This window comes from Lepidothrix coronata, unplaced genomic scaffold (assembly GCF_001604755.1).
Source record: "Lepidothrix coronata isolate B3197 unplaced genomic scaffold, Lepidothrix_coronata-1.0 Scaffold91, whole genome shotgun sequence".
Lineage (NCBI taxonomy): Eukaryota > Metazoa > Chordata > Aves > Passeriformes > Pipridae > Lepidothrix > Lepidothrix coronata.
The window spans coordinates 2871958-2899775 of record NW_016690271.1 but is presented as its reverse complement, the minus strand read 5'-3'; the positions used below and the strand labels follow the sequence as shown (position 1 = coordinate 2899775).

The 27818-nt window shown below is 47.0% G+C and overlaps 1 protein-coding gene across 2 annotated transcripts; it reads right to left on the bottom strand.

The window, feature by feature from the left end:
• Positions 1–207: 207 nt before the first annotated feature.
• On the bottom strand, positions 208–25679 carry TADA2A (transcriptional adaptor 2A). 2 transcript variants are annotated; one of them, XM_017821573.1, is made up of 16 exons: positions 25633–25679; positions 24363–24530; positions 22961–23067; positions 21833–21892; positions 21142–21233; positions 19700–19857; positions 18657–18745; positions 17528–17600; positions 11332–11395; positions 9824–9867; positions 9175–9285; positions 7765–7836; positions 7032–7164; positions 6171–6214; positions 3839–3912; positions 208–1993 (listed from the first exon to the last, which is right to left on the bottom strand). In XM_017821573.1, the coding sequence occupies exons 2-16, from the start codon at positions 24385–24387 to the stop codon at positions 1808–1810; spliced, it is 1332 nt and encodes a 443-aa protein (XP_017677062.1). In that variant the 5' UTR covers positions 24388–24530; positions 25633–25679; the 3' UTR covers positions 208–1807. The 2 variants fall into 2 exon arrangements, with proteins under 2 accessions (XP_017677062.1, XP_017677063.1); XM_017821574.1 differs by lacking the exon at positions 25633–25679 and adding an exon at positions 24965–25039.
• Between the last annotated feature and the right edge of the window lie 2139 nt (positions 25680–27818).

The following is a 27818-nucleotide window of genomic DNA, read 5'->3' as shown; positions in this document are numbered from 1 at the left end:
GGGGCCACACGGTTGTGGGGCCATGGCCGTGGTGAGGGCTGGCAGCAGGTCACACTCACAGGCCTGTTCGGGTCCCTTTGGGGCACAGGGATGTCACTGAGTGGGTGAGGATGTGGCTGATCCTGGGATGGTCCCAGCAGGTCCTGGAGTTTTTGGCTCCTCTACGGCTTTTTGGTGCAACTCACGGCACAGGAGGCCGGGCAAAGGAAAAGCAGTTTGGCTGTTTAATGTTAAAAGTGGGAAACACATTCCCAAGGCATTACAGCTCACCGTCATTCCCTCAGCATTCCCAGTTATAGAGTCTCAATTTCTACAGACTTTAATCTTCAACATGTAGTTTATTACTGCTGCTTTTCTTTAAATAGCATTATTTTCTAGGAAGTGCAGCCGTCCCATCCCCACAGCTGCTGTTGTGCGTTTATCTCCCTTCTCCTGGTGAGAAGCTGATGGATACAGATCCAGGCAGCTGCGTGACCTTTACAGTCTCACTCGGAGTCCAGGGACGTGGATGTAAGATTGTTTCAAGTCATTTTGATTTTATTACAAACCAAAATACTTCACATTCACTGGCACCTCAGGTCCACAGGATAATTACTCTCGGGGACAAAACCACCCAAACCCAAACACCTTAAACAGGTATCGGTGTAGTTGTGGCTCACTTCGGCTTTTCCACGAGATCCCAAACTTGAGAGCCAACACGCCACTTGCTTTAGTTTGTCAGGTTTTCTATGGGACATTATTCCAGCATTACACCTTAGCAGGAAGCAGTCTGACAAACAATTTACTGTGCAATAAGCCACGCCGAGCTGCATCTGCAAAGAACCATCTTCATCATCCAATTATTGCCAAATCCAAATGTTCTGTACTGAAGCTGTACAGGGATCAGCTGATGTGACGGGGGGGGTTGTGTGTTCAGTAACTTGTTGCTCCTCCTCACTGCTTGTTGGTCAGTGGGCAAGCTGCTGACTAGGCTGAGGGAGTAAAACCCCACAACAGGAGCTTTGTGCTCTTCACTCCTTAATTTCTGTGGGAGAACGTTGAGTTCTGAGTGTCTTTTTATTCCTGTTCCCAAAGGCTGCAGTGGCTGTAATTTCCAGCCTTCCCAACAAGCCGAAGACTGAAACCGGGGGATTATATATAATTTGACAATCCCAAATAAGAGGCGAGGAGCTGAAGCTCATTGGGTTGTGCAGTGCCCTCCTGCTGGGATATGTGCTAATACCACATAAAAGTAACAACTGTTGAGGAGACTCCCTGCGATGTCCTTTCCCATCCTTTATCACAATTAAGTTAAAAAGGCCGGACCTCTGCAAGCTCTATTTTTATAGCTGGGGCACGTGCTGTCACCTTTGAAAGCTGCCACTGATTTAGGAAGGAGCACAGGGAGGGAGGGGACTGCATTTCTATACCTGTACTGCACGAAGTGGGACTTATTCTGGCCTTATTCTGTGCCACTGTCAGCATAAAGGTACCGTGATGCTCTGCAGTCACAGAGGTGTGAGGAATCAATGCCCATCCACGTTTAAGATTAGCTTATATGGCATGTGATCCTTTCCAGCGCTCCGAGGCAGAGGAATTCTGACAACAGCAGAGTCAAAACGAACCCAGACAAAGAAATGTCAGCATTCATACAATTTAACAAAGCTCCCTACTTGTTTTTACCAAAAAAAAAAAAAAAAAAAAAGCCCCGAAAGGTTTCAAACAAAAGGAAATGTCCTTCATTCAACACTGGTAAAATCTTTCAGCGCTGTCAAAGTGACTTCAAAGCTTCTCCACATCTGCCTGCTCCAGCCAAAGCTGCCTGTCCTCAGGCCTTTGTGATGTATCCTTCTCTGATCAGGAAGTCATAGATTTTCCTGGTTTTGTTCACATCGATCTTGATGAGGGCTCGAGCCTGCGCCAGTCTCAGGCCCCCCTGTTTGTTGCACTCGTTCACTAAAGCAGCTTTATATTCCAAATAGGCTCCAGGGACCAACCTCACCATCTGACAGAGCTGCAAGACAAAAGGTGAAGTTAATAAACACCAGCACTTGTCATGCTCCTCCATTCCCAGATCCCTGCTGGGGGAGGAACACGGGGAATATTTTTCTGCAAACACTTTCAACGTGGTGTTTTTTGCACGGGGGAGGCACACGGGAATGGCAGGAGGAGCTGCCTGGATCCACAGGTAGGGAGGGGAGGAGCTTGCTGGCTGCTGCATTCAAAAAACATTCCTGACTGAAAAATAAAGGAGGAGGATGAAAGCAAGCCCTGGGCTGGCAGGAGCACAGCTCTGAGTGTGTTCTGTGTGGGCGTTGCTCCTTCCAAACCCCGGGAAGCAGATGCCAGACTTGCAAGCAGCAATTGGGCCCGCTGGCCGGGAGCCAGGGAGGGCATCTGGCTGCTAATCCCCTGCAGAGTCGGGCTTTAATACCTTCCACACAAGCAGCTCCGCCGGCCCCTCCGGAAGCCTGGGATGGAAGCTGTGCAGGGAGGGCATTCCATGTGTGGAAGTTTGGTAAGGAACTGCTTTCCACAGCCCCTGAGCTGTTTGGCTGCACAGCTCCTGTTTAGTTCCCAAGCACCAGCTGCCTTCCAGGAGCGCGGCGTGGCTCCCACCAGGGATCCTGCCTGTCTCCTCTCCTTAGTGAGGAAATGCTTCATGCTCATCCCTCCCTGATAGGAAATTGCAGAATTCCCGGGACCTCAGACTTTCTGTCTCAGCTGACGAGGCAATCAGACTCCCCCCCACACTAATGTCCTGTCACCATTGTTTCTGTGCCGAAGAGAGCCAGAAATGCCCGTTCCACGTGGAGCTGGGAGCTGATTCTCCCAGTGCTGCCAGCTCCAGCCAAGGGCACACGCACATGGAGGGAGAGGCTGGAATACAGCTGTGCCTCATGTGCACTTCAATCTGCCCTGGGCAATCTAAGGACAGATTAGGACTTCTAATAAAAAATAATAATCTTTTATTTCAATAGTTTTCCACTGAATTAGAGGACAGGGCTATACTGGGCTGAAAAACTGAGTCATAAATGCACAGCAGGCCCCTTGCTGCATGTTCACCTGTCCTGGGGGCTGCAGCCCCGTTTCTGTCAGCTCTGGTGATCTCACCTGTGCTTCAGGTGAATGCAGGGGCCCTATAAGGGGCTGTGAGCTGCAGTACAAGGCTGAGATAACAACTCAGGGCTTACAGACAGCCCGATCCCATGCCCTTCCACATGTGCATATAAAAACCCTGACAGATGCACTGTAAAGCAGAAATATGGAAAAACCACGAGAAGAACACTGTTATCACCTCCATGGTTCACATTAGTGAAACCCCACTGCAGCTGATTGAGGTTTGGCTCTGAGGTATCTGTAAAAGAAGGAGATTTGCTGTTTTTGGGGTGTCCTGTGCAGGGCCAGGAGTTGGACTCGATAATGGTTGTGGGTCCCTTCCAGCTCAGGATGTTCTGTGATCCCACAATATTCAGGTTCAGTGACCTGTCCAGTGAAGCCCTCGAGGAAATCCTCTGCCAGTTTGATAACCAGTGTTCATTAGGAAAAAAATGACCCTTCTGCTCAGCCTCACGATGCAGGAAGGGAGGGTGTCACACTGGATGTTATAACAGCACCTAAAAACACCCTGGTGCTCTGCACCTTTCTTTGCTAAATCAGCCAGTTTGCTGCAGCTCTGCTGGAGGTGTGGTACAGGAAATTAAGAAGCCAACTGGAAAACCTGAATGATTTTTGTGAGCAGGAAGAGCAATCTGGGCCTGTGGCTGAGGTGACATTCACAGCCCCCCAGACATGGTGTGAGCAGCCCTGGGCTGGGAAGGTACAGTTTTGTAGAGATGATCTTTCCATCTTTCCTCACCTCCTTCTCCTTCTCGTTGAGTTTCTCTGTCCCTGGCAGCCCTGTGAGGTTCAGAGGTGGGGCGCTCCGTCTGCCTGCGGGGGTGAGAGAGGAAACACTCAACAACTGGGAGCAGTTTGGTCCTGGCTGTTCCTGAGGTGTGTTATGGAGGGAATTCAATGCCTGACGTTAACCCAGAGTGATCCAAGTGTTTACAGACAGGGTTATTTAGGGCTTAGCATAAAGCTGTGCTGATTGATAAAAGGTTTGATGTCGCAATGGACATAGTTCAGCTCTGTGAATGCTGCATGAGACTCTTGTGCTGTTGGATTTTGGGAGGAACTGCAAGACAGCAGCTTTTGTCAGACTGGCCCCGAGCGTGGCTCAGCTGGGCTGAGCCTCCTGACTAACCCAACTCCACCAGCTCAGGGAGGGTGTGCCAGGGTGTGCGGGACCGAGCTCAGCCCTGAAACCAGGGCCTTGTAAGGATGCTGAGATTATTTATTGGTGTGATTACACAGCCAATTTCTCTGGCATTGCTGACAACTTCGTGAGGCAGAGTTTTCTTTAAATGCCTTTAAATACAATGCAGGTACTGTAAAGCAAACGCAGTTTGGAGGTTTATTTTTGTCTGTTACGATAAACAGTCCTGAAAGAAATATTTATCACAAGGTCATCTGCTGTTTCTCACTTTCACTATTGTTTATAATTTTGCTGGGCTGTAACTGGCACAGCTTAAGCTTCCACAAGGGCTGTCTACTTGCAGGTTTGACTTCTTTTGCATAATAGCATTTTTTCTTAACTTCCAGAGCTCAGGACAAAATTTGGGTTATTTATTCACATTTTTAAAAGTCTCTTGCCCCTGTGCTATGGGTTGCATATTTAGCACTGTTACAGATAGGTCTCTATCCCAGGATGACTTTCCCAAATCTGGCAAAGTGATGAGACCCTGGGAAATGGGCAGCTCTGTTTTCCCTGTGCTAGTGGCTGCTCCAGACCCTGCCCTGTCCAGGGCCTGCCTCTGGCACTGGGGAGTCTCTCTGTCTCCTGGGCATCTGCAGGAACAGACGGGATCTGGCTGCGTGTGGGGAGTGATCAGGGGAACTGAAGGACTAGAGAAGCTGGAGTGTGAGTCTGTGGGAGGTGTAGAGGAAGTTACTTCCCAGCACTGCTCCCTCTTCCCAAGGCCTGGAACGAGTGTGCTGTGATGAGACGCAGCAGAATTTGGTTTTACTCTTTTATAAACCCAGAAAATACCACACACACACAAACTACATTAAAGACAACCCATTAAGGCTGCAAAGTTAAGAGCACCAAATCTAGAAGTGAGGCATTAATTTGCCCTCTTGTATATTCAGTGTGATGCAGCCTTTAATTAGAGCCACGTGGCAGCTCTTCCGCAGCATCCCGCCGTTCCCTAGGCAGGATGTTCGCTTAATTAGCAGCTATATGGTATTTTGTTTGGGTTCTGTTCAACATGTGATGCTGCTTGTAAACACTGTGTGCCATCAGAGCTCCACAGGCAGCACAGCCCATGTGCTCCCGGGCTCTTCCCCTTCATGGGACACTGGGTACTTGACAAAAAAGGAAGTTCATTCCTCATTCCAGACCTTCAGCTGGCAGAGACTGTCCTCACTTCATGGACTCTGATGCCCTGAGATACACAAGCTATTTTCTGTCTAAAATACCAGATTTTAGCCGTCACCAAAATGTTTAAAACACGGTGCACAGCACACTGACTCACTGCTCGGTATCCTGACCCGAATTTCCAAGGCTCCTGGCAGAAATGAGGAAGAACACACAGACTCAGTGTCCACCTCTGAGAAGTTTGATTCAAGTGGTTTCACAGCATCCACATAGAAACTGGACGTAGGGACAGAGCTAAAGCCAGTTTTCCCTGGCAACATTTAACAACCCTATGGTGAAACTTTATCCCAGTCTCATTCACTGCATATCACCCTGAGACCTCAACAAATGGGGTGGGAGCTTGTATGTTCATGAGGACCTTGACTGGTCCCTCAACCTGTCCTTACTGGGCACTGAAAGAAGTTGGGGTCTTCACAGTGGGAAAAAACCCAGAATTTGTGCTTAAAGAATGTGAAGTTTCTTTTGCTTCCTGCCTTGCTAATGTAGCTTTAGGATGGGTTTTGACCTGTAGTCAGAAAAATCCAGAAATTCAGAGAAAAGTCCTACAGGATATGCAAGTGGAATGAGCTGCAGATTGATGTAACGTTGACTTGAGCAGTGCTTAACCATGAGGCTTGAGACTGACACTTCAGCACTTGAGAAAGAGTCAGAAAAAGGCTGTCAGAAAGATATTATGGGTTTTTATCAGACATCATCTAACACCTACCTGTAGTTGAAGGAACTGGTACCGTGGGAGTCAGGCCGGAATCACTGGAAAGAAAGGAAAATTTCAAATTGCCTTCATGTTTTTTTTAAGAATGGCTGCATATATTGGCCTTGAAAGTACTTCTTCCCCAACTTTTAATAATGATACCATTCAACATGCATAGCCCAAGTCCTGATCTGAAATCAACAGGACTTCTAAATATTTAGTGCTCCTACACCGAAGACCATGTCTGAAACTTGTTAAAAAAAACACCAAAAAATAAATGTGGAGGAGGACACAATAACAAATTCAGTGGAGACTGACTGGGGAAATTCCAAACCATCTCCTGCACACAGGATGCACTTCCTTTAACGTTGCAGCTTGCTCCTTAAATCAAAGTGCTCATGCAGGGTGACGACACATTAATAATGCTGCTACATCTAAAATCATTTGAAATATTCCAAGTGTCATCTGTGCCCTCATTAATATCCATAAAGACCTCATCTCCCTCCATGACTTTATGAACAGCAGTTCAGTGCCTGAAATATAAACTAGAGAAAACTGAGGGTTTTGAGCCCTTAGTCCCTTCCTCGCCTGCACTCAACTAACGACCCACTTCTGAATTTTGCAGCTTGTTCCTGCTGCAGTAAATTGGGAATTAATTTGTTATTATCACACAGGAAAATGTGTTTGATGTTAACTAAATCATAGAACCCCAGGATAGTTTGGGTTGGAAGGGGCCTTGAAGCTCGTCCCGTCCCACCCCCTGCCCCGGGCAGGGACACCTTCCACCAGACCAGGTTGCTCCAAGCCCTGTCCAGCCTGGCTTGGGACACTCCCAGGGATGGGGCAGGTTCTTGGGGACCCCGTGGCAGTGCTCACATGTCTGCCTGGCGGCTGAGCCACTGCTGGCAGGCGCTGCTGTCCTGGATGTACTGCAGCACCTCCGAGAGCATCGTGCGCTTCAGCCGCTCCTCGTCCCGGCTCTTCTTCAGGTGGTCGTAGGTCCTGGCACCTGTGGCAAACACACCCCCCTCCTCAGCACCTGCCTCGGGCACAGTGCTCACACTGCTGCTTCCTGCTTTAGGGAATAAGTGGGGAGCCCTGTAGCTCTGGCCCAGACTCTGTCATGGGCCAGAGCTCATGACAACTGCTTGGGGATTAGATTCCACCCTGCACCCTTCCCCCATTAATTTCAGGCCAAAAACAAACAAAGAAAGGCTTCCATGGTCCAATTCTAGGCCATTTCATTTAAGTGGAGGTCTTAGGCTTCTCTCCAGATATCACATGTGCTGACAGGCAGTGAAAGTGTCCAGAGAAAAAGCCCTGAGACCACTGTGCCATGGCACAGATATTTTTCTCTGCATCTTTTGCAGAGTGGTGACTAGAGCAGAGCTGTGCCTGACAGTGGGATCTCCCAGCTGATGGCTCAAACCAGCTTTAAAACAGCCCAGCTGGGCTGTGCATCATTCCTGAAGCCTTGTTCAGTCACAGAGCCAGGCAAATGCCTTTCATAAAAAAGTGTCTTTTTATTCAACACATCCTGAATGTTGTAAAATCATCCTTCCCCTCCGTGATGGATGGGAATGGGCTGAATAATGCATCAGGTACTTACTGCAGAAATTGGTGATTCCTGCTGCTCTGTATTCCTGGAGTCTCTTTATTTCCCTTCGCAGCTCAAACTCCACTGTTTGACCCCACGAGGAAGCAGGAGGGGAACCCAAAGAACAGAAGTGGGTCAGTGGGGTGGATTGGGGAGGTGGCTATTTCTTACCTGCCTAAGCTGACCAGGTCAGCTATGAGCACACAAACCACAGCCAGGGTTAACCTCCCTCCACAGGATCTCAAACCCACTGTGTCCCAGCTCTCCCTGGTCACAGATTTAAGTTGGTTTCTAACATCTGTGTGTGCTCAGAAAAGTTATTTTCTCTTCATGCACTGACAGTCACTTTGCCATACCCTGGACAAGGCAAACAATAATAATGTGGGATTTCTGGAAGGCACTTCAGTAAGTTTGAAACACTCCTCCAGCCAGGCTCCTTATGTATCTAATATTCTCTTAGAACTATGATTTTCATAACTGGACCCTCCAAAATTTTTCCTTTCAGACAACAGTTTTTTTGCAGTCAGTTGGATTAAATCAGTAAAAGTTTCTTTTGCTCAGAGATATTTCTTTTGCTCAGAGATATTTTATCAGCTGCCCTCCTGCTCAGTTTTACAGGGAGCAAGTTTCCTTGTGAATTTGTTTCCTCCTGCTGCTCAGGAGATCTGTGTAGTGCCTGTACCTGGCTGTCAAGTTCACCTGAGGATTTGTTGTCACCACAACAACAAAACCAGGTTGCAGGAGCAGCACTCCCATATGGGACTCGTGATTTTGCAGGTTCATGCTTTTGGTATTTCACACAGGGTGTCCTGAAAACACAGTCACAACTTTGTAAATGCTTTGTTCCTCCTAATGAGCAACAATTTTCCCAGTTTAAGTCACAGAATGAAGCAGGATGTGGTGACTCCTTCTGGAATTTGCCTAAATGCAGGCCATGAGATGATTCAGGGATGGAACAATGCCTCTCCCCTAAGGTAAGGGACATAATGACCACTGCACTATGTAATTATGTGACACAGAATAGTTTAACCTGTATCTTTCAAAGAATTCACTATTTGCTGCCAGCTCCCAATCCCTCCATATGGACATAATATAGGGATTTTGTTCTTCCCGTGATACAGAGTCCCAGTAAACAAACAGTGGTCTTTTGATTAAAAAAAAATATCACCTCTAACACATGACCAGAATGTTCAGTCAACCAAGAACTCAAACAAAGAACTGGGACACAGTTTAGTGGAAAAAAAAGCCCACTTGCTGCTCATTTAATGTAATCAAACCACAAACGTATTTGTTTTTCTGAGGTAGTCAGAGGGGGGAGGAGGAGAAAAACAACCAGCTGCCCTCCAGGAGTGGGATATATTTAGGGGATGAGGTGATGGCCAGCCCTGGGTGTGCCTGCTGAGGAGCCCTCCCCACACTCACGTGCGTGGCTCTCGATGAACTTGTCGTGCTCCACCGGGCCCAGGATGCGAGCGAAGCGTCGCATGGTCTCGTAAAGGTCCTGAACCTCCTTCGGGTACCGCCTCTCCAAAACTACAGGGAGGGGAGGGAAAAAGGGACACCAGAAAGGGACAAAAAAGGGTCATCACTCCTGCTGTGGAGAGAAAACACGTCTGTGGAACGTGAAGTGACTCCCAGCCTCTGAACCGGCCGAAGCTCCGCGTTCTTGGGCGTTTTTGTGTCACGACTACAAACTGCTGAGTAAAAAGCAGTAAAGTCACAACACAGCCCTTAAAATCCTAAAAGCACAAACAATGATATTTAAATGCTGTCTGGTCATTTCTTACAATAGTGAGATGCATTCAAAGGGCCTGGATTTCACCTTCCTCCCCCTTCTCCCTACTCAGCAGAGCCTGAAATGCTTCTGAAGAGCAATTTTGAGGCAATAACTAAAACACTGAGCTGGGAGTAGTTAGAGCCAGGCGGCTGGAAACAGTTGGGGCAGGAAATATGCTGGAATTTGGACCATCTGAATACAGTCCAGCATGAATAAACCACACTGGTGACCTGGAAATGCTGAATGTGTGAAGTTTTGCCACTTTGGACTGAAGCAGGTACACCTGATACTCACTCTGAAATTTTCTGAGGTTGATCAGGCCATGATCTCTTATAATTCTGTAAATGAGAGCAAAATGGTATTAATAAGAGCCATTAACTCCTGCATTGCCTCACAAACACAAAGGCTTCAGAAGAAACTTTGATTTAGACCATCAGAGGGGTCTAAAATTAAACATGAATGAGATTTCCATACCCCTTGAGCTGGCTGGAATGGAAACATGAGGCAGTGTGGCTTTAATCAGGGCACATTTTGGATAGTGGTGTGCATTAGCCCTGAGCACAAAGGGAGCTGCAATCTCTTTAAGGGCTGGGAATGGCTTCTTTAGGCACAGATTTCACATCCACAACACCTTATAACTTATCCTTCCAAAATCAGAGGTAAAGAGTCTCTCACGAACATGATTTCCAGCTTCAGAGAGAGACAAATGTCCCTTTGCTAGAGCAAGGGGAGAGCTGGACTGTAAATCCCACCACTGGCAGTGGGAGGAAGGAATTTTTCCATGACAGCTTGGATTTTTAAAAAGAGCCAAATGATTGGGGTAACTCTGAGTTCAAAGTGCTCCTGACAGGATCAGGGAAAGGAGCAGAGGGAAAGGCAGGTGCACGAGAAATACATCTGTCCCCAGTTTCAGCAGTTGGGCTGTCAGGGTCAGGTTGGGACTTGCTCTATAAAATCCATTACATTTCCTTTAGTATGGACAAAAATCTTCCTGTCCCGTGCAGAGGCACCTTTCTGAGGGTGACATCAGCACTTTTCTGTCATTTTTCGGATTTTTGTCCCACCCTGCTTTAGAAACTTCACAAAACCTGACACTGAGTGATGTAACTGAGCCCTGTGGCACTTTCCTTTAGTATGACATGATTGATCATCGTGGAAATTACACCACCTAAATAGTTTTTATTTCTGAATTACAGAGAAGCAGGTCAATCCATATCCACTCTTCCCTGTCACTCAGCAGAACTGTGCTGTTCTGTGAGGAGAAGGACTGGAGCAGCCTTACTCCAAATCACTAATTCTTCCAGCAGGGACTAATCTAGCAAGATATGATTTTAAATATTGAACAAAGTATGTGAAAGTTATAATAAAATTTAATTCAATTAATAGACTGACTCATTCTAGAACGCTGTCCAATGAACTGAATAAATTATTCAGCCTCACGTCAGCAGTTGAGTTATCTTCAGTGTGGAACACTAACTTAGGGACCACTAGGAATTAAAAATAATGATGCAAATATTTCTGTGGAGAAAGTGGGGGTCCAGCAATTAGTCACAGCCTGGCAGCCTTTTTTTCCCCCCTGAAGTAGGAAATTAATGATGTGCAATCCATCAGCATTGCACAGGGAGGGAAAGAACAGAGATTTGCCTCTCTCTGTCTGGTTCCAGCCCTGGATCTGTGATGGGTTTTCCAAATTCCGTTTCAGTTTCCACTCTGCAAATGTGACCTCATAAGGTGTGTTGGAACACTGGGGACCAGGATGTATTAATGAAGCAAAGGAACACAGTTATTGCTTGAAAACTCACTTTTTCCTTCTCTGCCTTTCCTTTAACCTGGAATGATAGATATCTACAACTGCAATCTTCAGGGCTGCAAAATAAAAAGATTAAAGAATTCATAAGTGATCACTGTGTGAGGCTGATTTTCAAGCCCTTATGTTCAGGGTAGGCTGAAATGGTCACTGCTTTACTGTTTTAAAAGTCCTGTGGCAATTTTACAGGGGCATCAGCTCACCAGACACTAACCTGCAGTATGTGCTACCTGTGTAAGCTTCTTTTTGCTTACTCCTTCCAAATTCATCACTGTAAACACAATGTAAACATGAACCTGGGTAGATCCTGAGAACTCTTTTCCTTCTTGGGCTGTTTCACTATCAGCACTTATTTGTTCCTTCACACATGCAATTGTTAAGTATTTCCTCTGAAAAGCAAATTTATCAGATTTAAGGATCTGAAGTATCATCTTCAGGCAAAGGAACTCTGAAAAACAGACCCAGATCTGAACTGTGAAGATTCAAAGTGGCCTTTGCTACGGTTCTTAAAAACATCCAGAAGATTCCAGCTTGTTAACTTCCAAACTTATCTGTCTGCCAGGAGAACAAAGAACAGTTCAGGACAATGTGAAGAAGCCCAGGAAAAAGCCATGCTCATTAGAAATCATGTCCTTTCCAAAATCAAACCTGTCTGCAGGCTGGCTGATCCACTCACAGATCCTGCAGCTCCTTTTTCCTGTAACCATCTGGTTAATAAACTTCTTTTTTTTTGGGAAATTCTTGAAAGACAAGATAAAGAGACACCTATCACCTCCCCCCCTCCTCGTTCTGTTAAATAACACACAAATTCTGGGTCATTTTGGCTGATTTCGTGGTGGCTTTTCTTTCCTTTACATTAATCATTTCCAAACGTTCTTGGAAGGAAGAGACTTTAAGCCCTGACAGTGGTTTAGAGGCTGTGAGACAACAACCAGCCCTTGGAAAAAGGGGAAGAGCACGTCCCTTTTCATCCCAGTGCTGTGGGAACAGGGGTGGCCCAAGGGGGGCAGAACTCAGAATCCATTTCTCTCTGTAGTTACACAAAAAGAGCAAAACTGATAGTGGCTGTTTATTGATTGCACTCTCGGATAAATAATTAATAATGCAATTAAGAAGTGTGGTTATGTGCCTGTTTTAAGTATGTATTTATGTGCAAACACCAGGAAGCCCCCAGCCTCTGGGAAATTCATCTGTGCATCCCTCTGGGAAATCAAATTTCATACAAACAGGGACAGCTGAAGCTCAAAGGCTGAGGGGACTCACTCAGGAGCCACACTTGCTGATCCCAAGCAAAAAAAATCTTCAGTTTACACAAATTATTTGATGCTAATCTCAGAGCAAAAGGTTCCATATGAGATGGGAGGGGTGGTGCAATACTCCTACTTATTTTTGCAAATTTCTTGCATTTCCAAGCATCACTGTGTATTTTCATAACGAGGTATTTGAGTTTCCCAATTTAAGAACGAGCAGAGAGAGCAAATTCTCCTTCCTGCTCAAATGTGGGGACGAGAAATTGGGAACGCAGCAAGTTAAACATGAATGAAATCCATTAGGAAGGGCTGGAATTGGTGCCAACTTATAGAAAATATTTTTGTAGTTTTTAGGCCCTCTGCAAGCTCAGCCAGCTTGTTATTTCGTGGGGTTTGTGTGGGCAGAGCTTAATAAGTACATGCAGAAACTGCACTGGAGAACCTCTATAAATATCACAAGTAATTATGCACCTCTAACCATCGTTTTGGTGCTTTCACCTGAGTGCACAATATTCTAAAGAAATGATGATCAGCTGGGGAGGGGAAGGAGCAAATGAAGGGAAAAAATGGAGCTCCTGCTCACAGAAAAATTAGTATTTGCTGCCACATGGCCTTTTGGAGGGGCTTTTGTTTTTAATAGACATATTCACACAGGACCAGGCGATTACCAAATCTGGAATGCATGAATAACTCCGACTACTACACTGTTACACACTGCATGGAAATGAGAGAGGAGATGCTGCAGGAATGAGAATGATTTGCCTGTGCTTTTCCCCATGGATCCTAGCAGGGAGGCAGCTGTTTGTCCTGGTGATGTGAGATAATCCAAGCTGACACGGCGTTCCCAGTGTCCATTCTGGGCACTGATAAGGCTCTTGGTGCAGCTCTGAAGGACCCGGTGATAGGCAGAAATTCAAGGCTCCTTTCTCCACTCCAAAAGAAAAAACAACCCAAAATATTTTGGTTTCTCCAGAAGTGTGTCCAAAACAGTTTTTTCTTTGCTTTTCATTCCTCTTGGGCCTCGTTTGGTCTGCAAAAAACTTTGCTGAGCGCTAATGAGTGAGACCTTTGTCTGGTGCGAGGGAACCTGCTTGGCATGGGAGGCCCAAATAATGGGAAGAATGCAAACTAATCCCAGTAAACAGGCTGCGTGACCAGTGTGTGCCAGGGTTGGGACAAATTTTAATGGCTACAGTCCAAATTCACCCTCCCTGGAGGAAAGCAGGACCCATGGCAAACAGTTATCTGCCTTTGGAGCGTGTCAGGAACCTCCACAAAGGAATAAACATCATGTTCTGTCTAGGAGGACACTGAGGGCCTTGCAGCTTCAAATCAAACTTCCCTGCCACTTGCAGCCTATTTCCACTTCACTTCTAAACTTGTGGTTTCAGCAATTACTTTGCAGTGTTGGAAGTGAAAATCATTTACATGAGAAGGGGGGGGGAAAGCTGGGAAAAAGATAAATTACCAACGTTCTAATTCAGCCTGATGAAAACTTGTAGTTCATGAAATATTCAAGCACTGTGGGCTGAATTAGGGTTGTAACTGGTTGGTGCTTTTGATCTGTCCATTATGTTTTTGTGTAACTGCAATATATATTTGCATTCCCTTACTGTAGTGCCAGCACTGAATAAAAGAGAACAATTCCAGAATTTAATTGAAATATGAGAGATTTCATACATTTTCTACCATCTCACCAGTATCAATAAGTGACCAAAGGATGCCTGTGACCTCCTGTGAGGTGGGAGGAGCTGGTGAGGCAGCAGGTACAGATTCTGTGTTCCTCATAAAAGCTGCCTGGGAGTCTTTTCACCTTGTATTAAATTGCATTTTCTTGTGGGAATACCAAGAACTTGCTTAGTGTGACAGAGGGAAATATAACAGAGAAAATATATGATATATATAAAATTATGTATGTATCTCATATAAAAGATATAATACATCAGAAAACAGAGATCAAGCAGCTCAGATCTAGAACTTCTAAAAAAATAATTTTTAAAAAATGTTAAGAAAAGCAATGTGGGAGAAAGAGAACGAGGGGGAATTCCACTCCAATGGAAGCATCAAATATTCCTGTGTGATGTGCAGCCTCAACACTGCAGAACTGATCTGTGACTTGTGAACCAAAGGAAAGAGACACCAAAGGAACTACACTGGTGTGTTCTCAGGGTCTAGCTTGAGGAACTTTCAGAAAACAGAATATAAAAGTAGTTTTCAAAAATTAATCTTGAACCCAGTGAAGTTTAATGCATGGCAGGAAAACAAACAGAGGATTTTCTCACAGCCTGATCCTTAATCTCTGCTGTGAGGTCCCATGTGGGTTTCCCTGGGCTGTAAAATGTGTTAAACCCCTGTTTTACATCTTTACCTTTACATCCAGGTTGCCTCTCAACCATCTCTGCCTGTCAGCTACAGAGTACAAAGGCTTCTTAAGCCATCCCTGCCTTCAGAGCCACATGTTGAGCCATTTTCTGCTCTGTGAAATCCCACAATTAGGTTGCAAAATATTCTCAAGCAAAGTCAGCAGCTGAGATCTTTAAAACTGCAGGGCAGGGGAGGATGTGGCTCCTTCCCTTTTTTTTGGTAACTCTGGAGAAGGGAAAGATCTCATTCCAGATTTTTTGCAAAAAGGATTCTTTTTCTCCCCGAGATGCCTCATGTGAAAGAAAAACAGCTGGCTAGACCCTGGGACTCCATTTTTCAGAGGCTTTCTCTCTCACGTGGGCAGACCTGGGACAGCTGTGGGAAGGCAGATGCAGAGTTCCCGAGAGCAGAGAGATCCAAAATGTAGTTGGTCACACTCCACACCCTCTGCCAAACAGTTTTCCCAGAGCAACTGCCTGACCTCCCTTGCTGAACACTGAAGACAACTGAAGGATGGGCTGGAGAACACCCAATGAAATTATCAGGCAAAAGATTGGACAGACAGAGGGAAGTATTTTTTCACACAACACATAATTAAATTCCCAACTCCTAATTCGATTGTGGAAGTCCCTGCTGCAGGATGGAGGGGGGCAGGAGCACAGGCAGACACAGTTCTAGCAGTACTTAGCTGAGCTCCAGGAGGACAAACCCGTGGTCAGAAGGGTCTGAACACAACCTGGGGCTCAAGGAGTCTCTGAACTTATCCCTGCAGGAAATGCAGAGGGGGCAAAAAAGTTGCTGAAGGGGCTGGAGCACCTCCCCTGTGAGACAGGCTGGGAGAGCTGGGGCTGTTCAGCCTGGAGAAGAGAGGGTTGTGGAGACCTCAGAGCCCCTTCCAGGATCTGAAGGGGCTACAGGGGAGCTGGAGAGGGACTGCAGTGATAAGACAAGGGGGAATGGGTTCAAACTGAAAAAGGGGAAATTTAGGTTCAATATATGGAAGAAATCTTTCCCTGTGAGGGTGGTGAGGCCCTGGCACAGGTTGCCCAGAGAAGCTGTGGCTGCCCCATCCCTGCAATTGTCCAAGGCCAGGTTGGACAGGGCTTGGAGCAACCTGGGCTAGTGGAAAGTGTCCCTGTCCATGGCAGGGGGTGGGATGAGGTGAGCTTTAAGGTCCCTTCCAGCTCAAACCATTCCAGGACCCTACAATTTATGTGGAAGATATGCCAGGGAAAGGATCTGCCTGTACTGACTGCTCTGACATTCTCCTCCCTGTGCCCTGTGGGGACACTGAGTGGGACAGACCCCAGGGTTTGTCCCTGTGCAGCTCTGGGATCTGCTGAAGGGATGAGGAATCTGACTCTTGCACTCAGTGACAACTTAACCAGGAGAACAGCAAGAGAGACCTTAAATGGCTGAACTGTGCATGGGAGGAAGGAGGGGTGGGGGAATGGAAGGCAGTGCTGGAAAACCTCCTTTAGTGAACATTAATCTACCCATTAATGAACAGAACTAGAAGATAATTCTGCTTTTTCAGTTTACCAGGACCTAGAATAGGACACGGAAGCAAGAAAATGTATCTTTCAATAGCAATAAAAAGAAACAGTAGAGAGCTGGCATGATGAATGCCTGACATGGCCCCAGGCCAGTCCCCCTTTCAATAAATGTTAAAAGGGAGCAGGGACTGACATATGATTCTCATAACCTTCCCTGAGCCAAGGGAGTTTGCATTCTTTAAAGCTCCTGCATACACTGCTGCATTTCCAACTGATTTTTTTAACTTTGGCAAGACTGTCTGTACGTAACAGGATTTGTCTGTCTCCAAGGGATGCAAAGGCTTTAGCTTAGAACTGCCTGACACAGATGGGAGAATTCTGAGGCATAAACATAGGACTTTTAAACACTGCATGTACTTATAAACGTGGGGAAAAGTGGGATCTTTTCTTCCCTGTGGATTAAAATGTCACTTTAATAACTCCTGTTATTTCCTATTATTAAGGCAGCTACATTCACAGAAACTCAGAGCAGTAACTGGACTCACACCATCATCTTCAGAATAAAAAGGGAGTTGTCACACACAGCTAATGCTGCTCTAACTCAGGGCATGCTTAACACATGAAAAATCACACAGCTTCAAGAGTACAGCAGCTTAAATGTGTTTCACATGGTCTTAAACTACACACCTCCTTGCTGCCTGCATTAATACCTACCCTGAGATCACAGATATTTAGATATTTACTAAACCATTATACTAACTATTGTACTTTACAACTGGCTGTATTTCAGCTGTGAGGTGCATTATTCTGTACCTAAATACCATTTGTACATCAGTTGGTTAAGAGCTTTTAAAAGAGATTTGAAAGTGAGGACCGTAGAAACGCCGGTGTTTAAATCTCAGTGAGATTTTAAAAAACACATTATAAAAACATAAATTTAAAAAAAAAATAATTAAAAAACCCACACAGTAAAAATGTATGTACACACTTTTAAAGTGTGTAGTGAAAGAGACTCAATGAAAAGCTGTGTAGACACTCTGAAACGTTGTTTTCAGACAGGGTACAAAAATATGGGACTTACCATGCAAAATGTCTGAATCATCTTCTACAAAATCAATATCTCTCAAATCCCATTCGGCATAGTTGTCAAACTCCTGTTCAGAGGTGATTAATACATTGTCACCCACCAGCACTAAAATATTGGTCTCAAGTTTCAGTACAAGCAGAAGGACTGAAAACAAGAGATATTTCCTCAAACACAGCGGTTCAAAGTTCCATCCCTGAGCAAGAAACATCCCAGGGGAGCTTTCCCTGGGCAATGTGTGACAGCACCCCCCTGGCTGGAACTGGAGCAGGGGGTTGGGACAGGGTAAGGAGAATTAACCATGACCCCCATGTGATGGGAACCCACCCACTGGGATGGAAAGCAGAATCATACAAGCCCAGAATATCCTGAGCTGGAAGGGCCCCACAGGGATCATCAAGTCCAACTCCTGACCCTCCACAGGACAATCCCAACAATCCCACCCTGTGCCTGAGAGCATTTTGCAGGCACAGGGTGGGGTTCCTGGGATGGTCCTGTGTTTCACCAATCACTTTGGTGCTGATTCTGCTCAGATGTACAAAACCAAGCTCCTGTATGGCTGAAATCATTCCTTCATGGACAGGAGCAGGAACTGGGGCCTTGGGCCCACAGCTAAAAGCACTGAAAAGAGGGCAGGTTTTACAAGGCATGTCTGGAGCAGGGTCTTGTGTGCTTCCCTAAGGCAGATGACAGTGCTGGAGCTGATCCCTTTGGCTGAGCATCTAATTCTCAGCATCCACTCTGCTTAAGCAAGGGCATTCCTGGCTGGACATCTGGTGGCAGCAGCATGTCCTACAGCCTCACTGACTGCTCCCAGCTTTGCAGGCCACCAGCGCCACCTCTGTCATTAAATCCTTCATTAATCCCCAGGTTTAATCACAGAATTGCAGGATATCTCAAGTTGGAAGGGACCCATAAGGATCAGAGTCCAGGATAACCTTAAAACCTCCTCGCGGGATAACCTTAAACTAAACCACAAGACTCAGAGCATCACTCAGTCCTGTCCTCTCTCCTGATGTTTTAAAATGAAGAGTAAAGACCCACAGGCAGGGGGCAAACAGGTGTGTGTGTGCTGAGCTTGCACTCAGCAGCAAATTTAAAATAATGGGAGAAGAGTCAGCCTTACCTCAACAAAGTCAGCTCTGGCTGGCATGTACCCAGCCATGTCCCTGGAGAGCAAGGAATCAAAAGTTGGCCGTGGGGGATCATCAGCAGCTGGAAAAAACAAAGGTTTGTTGTTGTGTAGGGCTTGGGGTCTTTTTTTTTTTAAAGATCTGTAAATAAGTGTTTATTTTGCAGGAAAAGTGGGAATAATTAGTTGAAGAAAAATACCCTGATGGGGCTTTTGTTTAGAGTTATAGTCGGAAAAAGACTGAGTCCATCCAGAGAAAAATGCAGTAATCTGACATCTTTGTAGTACTCCCAAAAGTCAAACACAAATTCAAGGTAATAAATAGGTAATAAAACGTAAACTTTGCATTTTAGAGCTGAGCATCCCCCCATAAACCTCTGCAGATCCCTGGGGCTCAGCGTGCAGGTTCTTTCAGTTAATAGCAACAGGAGTGTTAAATTTGCCTTCTTCTGGGGGCCATTGACAGAGCTGCAATTAAAGCCAGAAGAACTCCCAATGTTTACAGCACTTCCCAGCTGAGGAGCTCAGTGTTTTACAGACAATAATAGTCTGAGGCTCACAATACACTTGTGCAGGAGCTGAGCATTATATGTCCCATGCTACAGATAAAACAAGCTGAGGCACAGAGAGTTTGTCTTGGCCCAGGTCACATAAAAAAATCAATAACAGCCAGGGACAGAACCAAAATTGCCCAGTTCCTACTGTTTAGCTCTAACCACTTTACTGGGAAATTTAAACCTCCAGACACCCAGCAACCATCTCACCCAGAGCTGCTGGGGAGCTTCAGAGAGGAGCAGCTGCCAGACTGGGGGAACGCTAAAGATGTGAAATGCAAGGAAAACTGAGAATTCGTTACATTGCTCTGAGATTTAGCTCAGACTTTTTAACAGGCAGTTTTAAAGAGAGAGGTGTGAAATCAGCAGAGTTGAAAGGGGTGGTTTTGTGAGGAATCACATCAGCAGTTAGGCCTGGGACACGGTGTGTACATAATAACATACCCACCACCAGAGGAAATGTTTAAAGGCAGGGATACTCACGGTGGAAGGGAATGGCTGTTTCCTGGTGCTGCACCTCCTCTGCCTGCTTCAGGTTCAGCAGGGTGGATGCAAACAGGGGGTTGTTGATGAAGTGTTTCATGTAGTGCTTCTCACACTCCTCCTTGGATTTGGTGCACATCTGGTTGGCTACGTCCTGCCTGGAGCGGGGAGAGGGGGAGGCTTCACGTGAAGGACATGGAAATGTCCAGTTTCTTTTAATTCCCCTAGTGGGAAAAGATGTTTTTGGGCAAGAGAGCGATCGTGTTGTGTGTAGAGAACTGCCCTGTGATGATGAATTCACGTTTTCAGTACCAACACTGAGCCAATACTCAGATTTGACACAGTGTAAAAGGGAGCACGTTTTGGGCGGCCACAAACAATGCAAACCACTCTCTCTGCACGAGAAACTCCCTGGCTGATGGGATGGACCAAATCCTTGACAGGTTTGGAAATTTACTCTTGTTATTTGAGGGCTTTTCACACATTTATCTAACTCCAGGTAAGGGCAAATTCTAAGTCTGGAACTGCATTCTACTTCCTAAGTTTCTCCTGTGTTTTTAAGTGGATACTTGTTTCCCCTTTCATGTTAAACAGGTTTTTTAGGAAGAAATCCTTCCCTGTGAGGGTGGGGAGGCCCTGGCACAGGTTTCCCAGAGAAGCTGTGGCTGCCCCATCCCTGCAAGTGTCCAAGGCCAGGTTGGACAGGGCTTGGAGCCACCTGGGCTAGTGGGAGGTGTCCCTGCCCATGGCAGGGGGTGGAACTGGATGGGCTTTAAGGTCCCTTCCAAACTCAAACCATTCCATATCTCTATGATTCTATTTTTTTTAAACACCAAAATGGTCATACAAAACACATCCTAGGAATCTTCACAAAATTTTCCTGGAAAAGTGGTTGACTAGAAATGTGAAGTATTCGGTCTTGATAAAGTGGCTGTGTAAGTTGAGGACTTTAAAAAAAATTAATCTACCAGCAGCAATCATTTTACTGTCTGTTAAACTCAAAACTGGATGCAAGAGGTTCCAGCATGAAAAGTCAGTTTTTCCTTTATTTGGTAAAGGCTGAAAAAGGCCAAATGTTTGAGGAAAAAATGAAGATTATTTGTATTGCTAAGCAGACCAAAGTGTACTCGACAGCACATTGCAACCAGTTCTCAGTCTTAATTCTGGCAGCAACATGCACCTAGGAACTCTCAGTTCTGGTTCAGTGAATGCTGGGGTTCTGTGCTTTTAATACAGCTATTTTTTCATGAAGGAGAAGGCAAACAACTCATGAAAACAGGATCTGGAACAGGTCTTCCACTTTAGCTGCTAAATTAGTGTCTCACCCCAATAAACCATTGAACTTTCAATGTGCACTGGTGTGTTCAACAGTGAGATCCAGGGAAATGAAAGGAAAAACTGCCCATTATTCACTGAAATTGGCTGAACCACTGAATTCTCACCAGTTCCCAAATCCACAGTCCATCACAGCCTCGAGGAGAGACATTTCCTCCTGAGCTGTCCAGTTGGGATCCAAGACAGGGAAATCGGATGTCTGGAGAAGAGAAAGGCAGATCAAACTGCTGTGACCCTCTGTTCTAACCCACCTCAGGAAGAGCAAAGAAGCTCTAAACCACAGGGCAGCACAGCAGATAATTCTGGTAGTTTTAAACTTTCACTGTGTCCCGTGAAACCTGATGGAACAACTGTTGAATTATTTAGGGCGCTGGGACATCAACCACAGCAAACCCTGGCACATGTTGCACCTCCCAGCTGTAATTCAATGATGTTGTGTAATGAAACACAGCAAAAATTACTGAAGACTTTAAAAACTATTAATCTGGGGGAAGAAAAAACAAGGATAGGGCAACAGAGGTTGATTTACATGGCTAAAGAACTGGAAGTCTAGTGAGGTGCACTGTGCTCTCCAGGCACAATAAAAAATGCAGCTTTAAATGACTCCACTACCCCATTATGTTCCAGGTGGATTTTAATTTGCAATCAAGGAAGATTTTTTTTTAATTGTTCTAAACCTTTGAATCAAAGAATTGCATCACTTAATCTTTCAGTGTAATATTAATAAGCCAGTGTCTCACTCCTGGGAAGTTGTGAAAGCTCAGGACTGAATAGGTGTTATCCAAAAGGAATATTTACCATTATCTCGTAGGTGTGATCACTTTGATGTTTCTTGTATTCAAATCCTCGGGTGAAACACTGCAAAACAAAAGATCACCATTATGTTGGGCTCGCTCTTCTGCCCTGAAAACATTTTCACTGGTCCCTTTCTCCCTTTTATTCTCTGACCACTGGGTATCCAAAACTTCCCACCTGATATATTCAAGTTTTCTGATGTAATGTTAGAAACCCCATCAAATAGCAGAAAGATCTGGGTTAAAATTGTGTTAATCTTTGTATCTTGCCTGTCTTTTGCCCTCAGACATAACTCCTGTGAATCCCAAATTTTTTTGATAAGTATTTATGGCAAAGTCAGGCAGCTGAAAAAAAATTTAGTGTTATATTTTAAAGTTGATTGTTTCAGGAAAAAAAACCCAGAGCATTTAGTAAGTATTGAAAACACAGTTTCCCTTTAATCTTGGTTCTCTGATTAAAAGCACCATCATGGTTTGCAGCTATTTTTAACAGCTAAGTATCTGGGGGTTTTTTTAAGTACAGGTAAATGAGCAAAAATACACCCAATATACAAAATAGGGTTTTGTGTATTTTGTACATACCTGAGCACAAGACTCAGCTCTTTTTTAGAAGTTACTGCCCATTTTTAATAATAATAACACAAACTTATTCATTTAATAACTAAACCAGCAGTACTTTCTGTGGTTATCAGATCACACATATTACTTTGAAAGAACTGCATCTGGTCACAAACAATTAATGTTAATATTGCAGGTTTTCCTTTTCCGTTTGGGAGGGGGAAAAAAATGTGTGTGGACAGGGGAAGGGTGTTTCTGGATGGATTTTCTTTTCCATGCCATAAAAAAATGACAGAAATGATCCTCCTCCAGACGTGCAGCAGCAGGCTGGGTTCCAGCCAGGCTGACTGCATGTCTTTGGCTGCTGCACAAAGACCTCCTTCACCTGCTCCTGCCTCACTTCCTCATCCTGCACATCCCCTTTGCTGTTTCCCTGTCCCTGAGCAAATAAGTGTGTTGGTACAGGTTTAGAGAGATCGGTTATTGATGTGCTTATGGACAGCCTGGCACCAGCCAGGCCTTTGATGGCTTTCTCAGAGGAATTTAGTGCCTCTGCTCTGCTGCTGGCACTCACCTGCAGGCACAGGAGGAAGGGAGGGGGCCCACACTCAGCACACTTCACGTAGGGCTCCGAGAGGTACGAGGAGCAGCCTCGGCACGGGGGCTTGTCAAAGGGGTCATCTGGGAAACCAAAGGAAAATCTCATGTAACACAAGCCAGGCACTGGTTTGGCACCACCTAAATTCACTTGTGCCCAGCCCCAGGAGTTGTGTGCCCCTCCCAGCTCAGTGAATTCTATGGATTTTCAGTGTGTCATCTCTTCCCTACTGCAGCTTCTGCAAACATGTTAAATATTCCTTGTTCAGCACGAGTTGCAGCAGAGATGTTGGCACTGCATCTCTGCTAGACCTGAAACACTGAGGGCTAAACCCAAACTTGTGCAACGGGCCCAAAGGAAAAATCTCCTCTGCAGCAGCCTCCTGGTACAGCTCAGCAAGGCTGCACCAGCTGCCTGGTTTGATCCTGTGCTCATCTTCTGCATCAAAGACCAGAGCCCAGACCTTATTTGCAGAGAATTCTGCACAGCAGCTGCACTCCCCATCCACGTGCCTCGAGCTGGACTCACAGAGCACATTGCTGAGGCTGCAAAGGCATCAACAGGATTGTTGCAACCCATCCAAACCTCAGGCTCTGCTCAGGTTCTCGACAAGGAATGAAACTGCCCTGTGAGTTTTTCATATTTTGTTCATGGCAAAGTGGTCAAAATAAACAGACTGTCAGGTTATAATGGCTTCAAACGTACAGAGGGCAGGGTTAGATTTGATATTGTGAAGGAATTCTCCCCTGTGAGGATGGGGAGGCCCTGGCACAGGTTGCCTGGAGAAGCTGTGGCTGCCCCTGGATCCCTGGAAGTGTCCAAGGCCAGGCTGGATGGGGCTTGAAGCAACCTGGGATAGTGGAAGGTGTCCCTGCCCATGGCAGGGGGTGGGACTGGATGGTCTTTAAGGTCCCATCCAAACCAAACCATTCCAGGATTCCACGATTCTATGATTCTTTTCCAAGAAAATGGGTTTGAACCAGCTCAACTATAAGAAGTAGGCAGAAAAAAGACCCAAATTCCCACTGAATCATTTGAGTCCTCGTGCTCTTGAGAATTTGGACAAAGAAGTGATTCTGTGGACCAAATCCTGCTGGTTTCTGTCTCCCTCCCCCATGGCTGCTGATTTCTTAAAACAATGGCAAACCCTTTCCAAATGTCATGGAATCACAGGATTGTTTAGGTTGGTAAAGCCCTCTGAGTTGAGTCCAACCACTAACCCAGCACTGCCGTCTTCACCACTAAACCACGTCCCCAGGTGCCACATCCACACATGTTTTTTGAACACTTCCAGGGATGGTGACCACAAAATCCCACAGCTCTGAGAAATCCTTGTGCCTGCTTCTCTGTGGGAGGTTAATTATCTACTGGCACTTACTGCTGAAGGAGGCCAGGCGCTCCATTGCTGCCCTGGGTGCTGGTCCTGCTCCTCGGAGTAAAACCTGTCCTTGCCCAAACACCCAGGGAGTGGGAGCCTTGTGCCAACCAGGGTGTCCAAAGGGAATTCTCTTCTGCAGCCCCCCAGGTGTGATCCTCCCAGAAGGTCCTGAACAGAAAGCAAAAGGGCTGTCACAGCCTCCAGACACCATTCCCAGGGCTGAGGGTCTGTTCTCTGGGTGTGAGGAGGAATCAAACATGGGGAGATGGGATGGGGTGTAAGGAGATGTGGAGTGATGGGGATACAGTCCCAAACTGAGGGCTCCTGTGGGAATGGATGTGCTGAGCATGGCTATGAGCAGATGGAGTGCAAGGAAGTGTTCTGCACTTCCCAGAAGCACTGGGAAGAGAAGGAGCAGGTCAGGGATGGCACGGGCACAGCAGTGCAAACACTGCCCTGCTCCTGCCAACACCATTTCAGTGCTGACAGTGGCAGCTTCCATGGACAGCCTGATCCACCAGCTCCTGCACAGGGAGGTCCTACACTCATTCCATCACCAGGGAATGTGCTGCTCTCCGTGTGGGATCTCTGACATGTCTCACAGTGACTGGCTTGGGCTTCTCCTTAGTGAAATTCTGTTTCTTTCCAGACTTTTCTCCCTTGTCATATCCCACTGCCACAAACCCTGGTCCTCAGTCCCCACTCACCCATACCCCACTCCCCAGATCCCACTCCCCATTCTCCCATATCCCACTCCCTAATCCCCATATTTCAGTGCCCACTTCCCCATATCCCAATCCCCACTCCTCATATCACTCTCCCACATGTGCCACTCCCAATTCCCCCATATCCCACTCCCCATTCCCCACTCTCCATATCCCTACTCCCCCCATATCCCATTCCCCATACTCCCATATCTCACTCCCCAATTCCCACATCCCCATAATCCCATATCCCACATCCCCACTCCTCATATCCCATTTCCCACATCCCGACCCCCCCTCCAGCCCCGGCCGCCCCTTCCCTCCCTCCCCGCCAGGGGGCGCCCCCCGTCCCTGTGTGGCCCCGCCCCCTGTGTGGCCCCGCCCCCTCCCGGCCCCGGCGCGGCCCGCGAGGCTCCCGCGCTCCCGGCGCCGCGCTCGCTCCCCCCTCGCCGTCCCACCGGCCGCCCGCACGCCGCCCTCCGCGCTCCCCCGCGCACCGCCCCGGCCCCGGCTCCCCGCTCGCCCCCTCGCCCCTGGCGGGCCGCGCCGGGGCCGCCTCCTCTCACCTCGCTCGGGGCGGCGGGTCGGGCCCGCGCGCGCCCCGCCGTGCGCACGCGCCGGGGCCGGGCGGGGCGCGGGCGCCCCCTGGCGGATGCCGGGAACGCCGCAGGGCCCGCCCCGCCCGGAGCGGGGCTGAGGGAGCCGGGACCGCCCGGGGGGCTGGGGCGGCCCTGAGGGGTCCTGGGGGTCTCTCAGGGGTCCCCCGTGGGCAGCGGCAGAGGCTGAGCCAGCCGGGTGTGCCGCACGGCAGAACCCTCGCTGTCCCAGGGCTCCCCCTCAGACAGCGGGCACACCCGGGAGGAACCCGCGCTCCCCCCGCCCCAGTCACTACACCCGGCTTCCAATGGTTCCTGACGGTTATTCACCCTTTCAGGTTCGTCCTTTCACTTCCTGAGGTAGCAAAGGGAAATCTTGGCTGATTTTCATGGGGAAAGGGCTCTCCAGTGCCATCCCTGCTGCTTCCCGTTGCACTGTGGGAACCAGGTACTCTGTGGAGGGACCTGAGCAGGGTTTAACGAGCCTTGCACAAACCCCCAAAGCTGGGGAACGATTTATCTGGTTGCTTTGTTTGAAACAGTGGTAATTGTTGTTGTTAGACAGCCTGCACAGCCCTCCTGGCACAGGGGCTCTCACACCTCGTGTTGTCCCTTGTCACCTCGGCGTGGCCTCGTGTGCTGCCCTGTGTTCCCGGGGGGAGCCTGGGGCAATTGTGACAGTGATGCTGAGTTAAAATGGGGTTTAACACAAATAGTAAGTGATTCTCTGTGTGCTTATGGTGCCCCGGTGCTGGCAATGTAACTGGTATTTCACAGGGACCTCAAATATTTATACTTGGGTTTATGCTTACACAAAACCTTAAGCTAAAGGAGGGCAGGGTTAGATTAGCTGTTAATTAGACCAGGTTGCTCCAAGCCCTGTCCAACCTGGCCTTGGACACTCCAGGGATGGGGCAGCCACAGCTTCTCTGGGCAACCTGTGCCAGGGCCTCCCCACCCTCACAGGGAAGAATTTCTTCCTAAATCCGATCTAACCTTCCTTTCTACCAGTTTGAAGCCCTTCCCTCTTCTCCACCTATGTTCCTTGTTGGAATTTAACAGCAAGACTGAAAATACCGGAATTTATTTCCTTTTCCTTTTGCCCAGGCTCCAAATGCATGTGAAAAATTATGAGAAGAAAATTAGAAGTTGGGAGAGGCAGAGTTTGGAATGTCAGTGAAATATTTATTGCTTATGCTAACAGGTTTTTCCTGCATCTGGGAATTAAGACTCTGGGTGGTTAATGGAAGGAATCAACATATGGGTGAACAGCTGGTTCCTGCTGTTCCCAGGGAGAGGTGAGGGAAAGGTGATGGATGTTTTCAGGTGAGACCTGCAGCCATGGATGACCATGGCTTTGGATATTTTTGTGTAAGGTCTTGGTATTCTGCCTCTGGCAGGGGAAGGAAAAATATTCACGAGGAACATTGAACAATTCGTGGAGTCTTACAGGTTTTTCAGATCAGTAGTGTTTGGTGTGACATCTCCTGGCTGAGCTGGACTGAAGGCACAGACCCCTGATGGCTCCTGGAGGGAGCAGTGATAAAAAAAGTCTTTTTTTTCTAAAGTCTCTTCAAATGGTTTCCAGCTTAGCAGAGGCCTAAAGGTGCCACCACCCAGGCTGTTCAATGGCACGTGTGAAGTGGCTCCAAAGGGTCTCAGTTTAATTCCCAGCCTCTCACTGGAGACATTTGCCACTCCAGTTACACTCCAGGAAGTTCCAGGCGGATAATTTGGAATGAATTAATGTGCTCACGTGCTGCCACTCAGAGGTTTTAACAAATGAGGTCATTTTCACCTGCTATTTGAAATGATTTACTGATAGTTTCTGCCAATGAAACGCTCTCAGGTGTTTGTTCTCCGTGTGTGTGACATCCAGAGGGCTCAGGGCTGGGCCCTCCTGTCCCACTCCAGGCAGAAATCAGTGGGAACATTATCAGGCCGCTGTCTGCAGGTGAATTAAAAGTCCCGTTGGGATTTCTCCAGGCTGTGGGATGGATTTTTTTTTTTTTTGGAAAATTGGCGTTTTCTGCGTTAGACACACGGGGGCGATGGAAATCACCTTTTCCTCTGGAGCTTGTGGCTTTGAAATGCTGAATAACCACAGGTTTGTGTCCCCAAGCACAGAAGGATAAAATATTTCTGTTCAGTTACAA